General features: G+C 23.5%; 1 protein-coding gene across 1 annotated transcript; it reads left to right on the forward strand.

The window, feature by feature from the left end:
• Window positions 1-1,020: 1,020 nt before the first annotated feature.
• Window positions 1,021-5,873, forward strand: LOC122500074 (neprilysin-2-like). The gene is made up of 10 exons (XM_043608797.1): window positions 1,021-1,571; window positions 2,605-2,702; window positions 2,874-3,005; window positions 3,154-3,402; window positions 3,541-3,758; window positions 3,872-4,012; window positions 4,162-4,614; window positions 4,730-5,021; window positions 5,134-5,384; window positions 5,512-5,873. The coding sequence occupies exons 1-10, from the start codon at window positions 1,540-1,542 to the stop codon at window positions 5,848-5,850; spliced, it is 2,205 nt and encodes a 734-aa protein (XP_043464732.1). The 5' UTR covers window positions 1,021-1,539; the 3' UTR covers window positions 5,851-5,873.
• Window positions 5,874-6,097: the final 224 nt, after the last annotated feature.

The following is a 6,097-nucleotide window of genomic DNA, read 5'->3' on the forward strand; positions in this document are numbered from 1 at the left end:
AAAAAACTTAATAGCTTCAAATACTTTACGTAAATTTCAATCAGTTTATCTTTTTTTTCAGTTAAAAACATTTTCTTATATTACTTCAAAATACTTTAACGATTTTAAAATTCAGAGTTTTGTTTTATCAAATTTTTATCAAAGAAAATTTCACTATTGCCAACTTTTGTGAAATTTTTAAATTCCAATTTCCAAACTTACAATGAATCAGAATTGAATTATTTTATAATAGGTATAATATTTTCCTGTATCACTCTTTTCTTTTTTTTCAAATAAAACTATTTGTTTAATATTTATTATTATTCTTCATAAATAAAAATTACTTAAAAAAAATTTTTAAATCAGAAAAATTCTAAAAAATAGTTATAACATCTAAATAGAGAAGTTCTAATATAATAATAGTTAATAGTTTATTTCGCGTATAGAATAGAATCAATACATTTCGTTTCCTGTTAATTTCCTTTGAGAAAAGAAAAAAAAATTCAATCAACCACATAATCTTGGAAGTACATTCACAAAATTAATCTTTTGAAATCAGAACTGAAAAGAAATTAAATGGGATTGAAAAAAAAATTCCAAATCCTGTATTTATTATAGGTAGAGAGATAATTTCTTATTTCTTCTAATTATGAAGCATTGAATAAAATTATAAAATACACAACTACTTTTTTCTATACTAAAATATATTTAAATATATTTCCTTTTTTTTTGCGACACCCAAAGCATGATTTCTAATTTTTGGTGCAACGAAGGTCTGGATTATCTGATAATAATGTAGCTCTTTGAAGAAGAAAAAACACAAACGAACAAGTAAAGATGATTTTTTTCAAATATTACGATCCACGTACCGGAATTATAGTAAAAATTGTTTTTTTGCATTAACAATTATTAAAAAAAAGCTTAGAACTAAAAGGCTTAAAATTAAAAACTGACATCCTTCATTTAAAAAAGATTAGAAAAATAAGATTTGAAAAAAATTTAAAAGATCAGTTAAATTCTTGGAGGTACAGTACTTGGAAAACAACAAACTTTCTAATTTGAAGAAACGTAATAAATACCAGTGATATCATACAATAGTTACAATAAGATTGAAAAATAAGAATTTATTTGAACTCTACTAATTATACCCTTTTACAATAAACGCTTATAACGATATTTTAATCTGAATTTTAAATTTATTCTTCGAAATTCCATAAATCATAACGTATTTGTTAATGGCCTAGTAATATTTGATTATAATATCACTTTTATCATTATAACTCGATCTTATTTTTATTTATATTAGTAAACACTCAAAATTCTAGTTAAGTGGATGACAAATTAATGACGTTCCCAAAAGTATATTAAGATAATTTGTACAATGGTTTGCATAGATCTCGTCTCTATATAATATTAAAAACACGTAGAATACATAACATTTCGAGTTTAGACTCAGACAAGTGAACATATTGTAACTAAAATATATTATTTTGCAAATCTATCAAAGGTTAAATTTATAATTGTATGTGGTTAAAAAAGTGTATTTTTTAAATTTGCAAAATGCTCAATAGCGAAGAGGGAAATTCTGACAGGTAAGGTATTTTTTTTAATAAGCAGAAATAAATTGAAAAAATTAATTAATCTAAAGGTGTGAAAGTCAAAAATTTTATTGAACATTTAATTCAATTGACATAAATTTCATTTAACATGAAATATATTTGATATAAATTTCATTTAACATAAAATTCGAATTTGATATAAATATCATTTAACATGAAATATATTTGACATAAATTTCATTGTGTATAAAATTCATTTGACATAAATTTCATTTAACATAAAATTCGCATTTGATATACATTTCATTTAACATGAAATATATTTGACATACATTTCATTTAACGCATGTAATTCATTTGACATAAATTTCATTGTACATAAAATTCATTTGACATAATTTTCATTTAATATAAAATTCATTTGACATAAAGATCAATTGACATAAATTCCATTTGATATAAGTTTAATTTCACATGAAAGTTGTTTGACATAAAGATCAATTGACATAAAATTAATTTGACATAAAGATCTATTGTATATTAAATTCATTTGACAAAAATTCAATTTAACATGAAATTCATTTGACATAAATTTCATTGCATACAAAATCCATTTTACATTTTCATTTGCATATAAAATTCATTTAACATGATATTCACTTGACAGAAAATGCATTTAACATGAAATTCACTTGATATAAATTGCATTTAACATGAAATTTATTTTACATAAATTTCATTTAACATGTAAAGATCTATTGACACAAAACTCATTTGACATAAATTTCATTTAACATAAATTTTATTGCATATAAAATTCATTTGACATAAATTTCATTTAACATGAAATTCATTTAACATCAATTTTATTACATATAAAATTCATTTGACATAAATTTCATATAACATGAAATTCATTTTACATAAAAATTAATGCGCGAATTTTAAAATTGTCAAATCCCAATTTCCTGATAATATCAAATTATAGCTACTTTTAGAATTCGCTTAATTTTTTTTTTAAAAAAAGATTTATATTTATTTATTAACAAAAATCTGTTTTCAAAAGGTGTCGAAGACGATTAGGATTAAAACATGGATTAACAGTTTTATGCCTTGTAGTCTTTGTTAATTTATCAGAGGCACAAAATTATAATTCACAATTTAGTAAGTGTTTTTTTTACCAAAATATAATTAATATTCTATATTTATTAACATCATCTTTAAAACTTTCCTGTGTGTTAATAAACGGAGTGTTAATTTTTAAAATATTTTTACTTTTCTTATAGAATTATTATTAAGGAAATTATTTTTAAAACTTTCTACATCATTTTTTAGATTTCAATTTAAATTTATCTCCGTATCCATTATCAAAGACTATCAATGGAAGCATTCCAGAAATGAATGGTGTTAAAAAAATATCAGATGATACAACTAAGTATTGCATTAAACCTGAATGCATTCACACAGGTTGGTATATTCATTTTTAAAAACTATTTCTAATATTTACATAATTTTTTTTTTTATTATTTATAATTATGTCATAAATGTTTTCTAAAATAAGAACTAGAACAAGTGTATTTAAAATCAAATTTTACTGAAAACGATTCATTTACAGCATCAAGAGTAATGAATTATATGGATGAAAGTTTAGACCCTTGTGACAATTTTTATAAATTCGCCTGTGGTCAATACATGAGAAAACAAGTACTTTCTGATGACAACATTTTTATAAAGGACAATTTTAATTCTATCGATAAGGAAATTAAACAAATGATGAAAAATATTCTAGAACAAGATTTAAAACCTACTGATGCAAAATATGTGAAATTAATTAAAACTTTTTATCGCAACTGTATGAATTCAAGTAAGTAATATTTCACATTATTATTATTTTAATCGACTTTTGATAATTTTTTTTTAAAAATATTTATACCGATAAATAATTTATATAACTTTTTCGTCGTATTCTAATTTTTAATTTATATTTTCCGTACATATAAAGCATTTGACGAGAAAGAATCAAATTCAAAAGTGACCGTTGATCTTATAACAAAAATTAATGGATGGAGCTATTTAAAAAAAAGTCATATGAAAAATGAGAGTTTCCATTGGGAAAAATATCAGTTAAAAATAATAAAAGAGTCTAGTCTCTTAAGCGCAGCTTTTTTTAAGGTGAACCTTCTATTGGATACGAAAAATAATTCAAATATTGTTCTTAGGGTATGTATATGAAAATATTTTCTTATAGCAGATAAAATTAATTTTTTTAAAATTAATTTTCAAGTGCAAGACATAAAAATTTATGTTAGAAAATAATTAAGCTCTTATTTTAGCTTGAACAACCTTCGGATCTTACTGCGTCTACCAGTGATTTTAGTGCACTAAAATACTTTTTTCCTGAACTTATAAAACGCAAAGTACCATTTGAAGATATAACCAAACAAATTAATGAAATAAACAGTATGCTCATTAATGTAAGTATATTAATTTTTAAGATGAGTTCTGAATCTATTTTTATTTAGATTTTTAGTTCTTGTTTTAAAGTTAGAATTAAAAAAAAAAATTTTGTTTTTTTAATTTTTACTTTTAACTATTAAGAAATAATTTAATTCTTATTTTACAGATGTCTATTCCCGAAAACGACAGACAATCGCATATTTACGATAGAATCACTGTTAAAGAACTTGAAGGAAACTATTCGAATATTTTATGGAGGGAAATTTTTAATGGAATATTACAACCATCGACGGAAGTTAGAGATGACGATATTGTACTGGTTTCAGATAGCAGTTTCTTTAAAAAATTTAACGAACATATTAATAACATTTCAAAAAGAGATCAGGCAATTTATGTAATATGGACATTCGTTAAGGATATTCTCAATGGAGATTCTGATGTAAATCTCTCTGAAATCAATGAAAAGTGGGGGACATGTTTTATATTCACGAGACAAGCATTCTTGTCTAATTTAGGTACACTTTATATCAAAAACTACGTTAATGAAGAATCTTATAACAAACATGTTGAGGAATTGATGAATAATATATTCCATCAATTCTATATCATCATTAAAAATGTAAGAACAGTATTGAAAAATCTGCCATTGATATTGGTGTATAGAAACATTAATAATAAAAAAAAAAAAGTTTCAATGTCAGATTTTTAAATTGTTTAAATTCACTTTTATTCAGGTGGATTGGTTGGACCAGAAGACAAAGGACTATGCTCTAGAGAAACTTTCCTTACTCCATGCTGAACGACAAAGGAATTTCCAAATTTCTGATGACAATGAAATTGATGAATTTTACAAAGACTTGGAAATTACTGCAGGCGATTTTTACCAATCTATGTTGAATATTTCGAAATTTAATCATAAATTACTAACTAGTTCGTTTAGGGTACCTGTAAATAGGTCCAGCATGTTGTTTCGGCATGATGCAACACATGTAAATGCATTCAATGTTATCAACAAGAATAGTTTTAGTATGTTAATTATACTGTTAAATTTTTTTAAAAATAATTATTACTGTTAATTTTTTTTTTTTTTTTTTTTTTTTTTAATAAATATGAAAATAAAATTTTTCCCTTAATTTAGGTATACCACCAGGAATTTTTCAAGGAATATTCTTCAATGAAAGCAGACCAATGTATATGAATTATGGTGCAATTGGAAGTATTGTTGGTCATGAATTTACACATGGTTTTGACTCTCAGGGTAAACATTATGATAAAAATGGAAATTTAAACGATTGGTGGGAGCCTACGTCTCAAAAACAATTTGCAACAAAAGCACAATGTTTTATTTCTCAATATGGAAACTATACAGTTGAAGATGTTAATTTGAATGTTAGTATAAAAGAATCTACTTTTTTAAAATTCTACTTTTTTTTTATTCAATTTTTAACGGTTAATTTTTTAATTGTAATCTTAAAATTTATCATATTTTTAATTTTCCATTTTTTCATATCTCTAGATAAACGGCATTCAAACACAAGCTGAAAATATTGCCGATAATGTAGGATTAAAAATAGCATATTTAGCTTATCAAAAATGGGTGAAGGATCATAGCTCAGAGCAAATGTTACCTGGTTTGAATTATACGCAGTCTCAACTTTTTTGGATTAGTTTTGCACAAGGCTACTGCGAGAAGGTAACTCCAAAAGTTCGAAAATTATTCCTCAATCAAGATGTTCACAGTCTAAAGGAATTTCGAGTAATAGGTTCCCTAGCGAACCGTCCAGAATTTGCAAAAGATTTTCAATGTCCTCTGGGTTCAAAAATGAATCCTAAAACAAAGTGTTCTGTTTATTAAATTTTTATATGCTTTTTCTTAAAGATTTTTGAAGATTTTTAATGATTTTTTTAATTACTTTTGATGATTATAGAAGATTGATTGATGATTTTTAAAGATTTTTTAAAATATTTGATAATTTTGGGAGATTTTTTATAATTTTTTGAAAATTTTTTATGATTTTCAATGACTTTTGATGATTTTAGAAGATTTTTTAAAGATTTTTAAAGATTTTTTATGATTTTAGAAGATTTTTAATAATTTTGGA

Source organism: Leptopilina heterotoma, unplaced genomic scaffold, assembly GCF_015476425.1.
Source record: "Leptopilina heterotoma isolate Lh14 unplaced genomic scaffold, ASM1547642v1 Lhet_181, whole genome shotgun sequence".
Taxonomy (NCBI): domain Eukaryota; kingdom Metazoa; phylum Arthropoda; class Insecta; order Hymenoptera; family Figitidae; genus Leptopilina; species Leptopilina heterotoma.

Excerpts from the sequence above, each read along its gene's own strand:
- LOC122500074 (XM_043608797.1), top strand. The coding sequence starts at position 1,540 with ATGCTCAATAGCGAAGAGGGAAATTCTGACAG. Across the intron at positions 4,615-4,729 it reads TCTATATCATCATTAAAAAT|GTGGATTGGTTGGACCAGAA; the intron begins GTAAGAACAGTA and ends ACTTTTATTCAG. Across the intron at positions 5,022-5,133 it reads TATCAACAAGAATAGTTTTA|GTATACCACCAGGAATTTTT; the intron begins GTATGTTAATTA and ends CCCTTAATTTAG.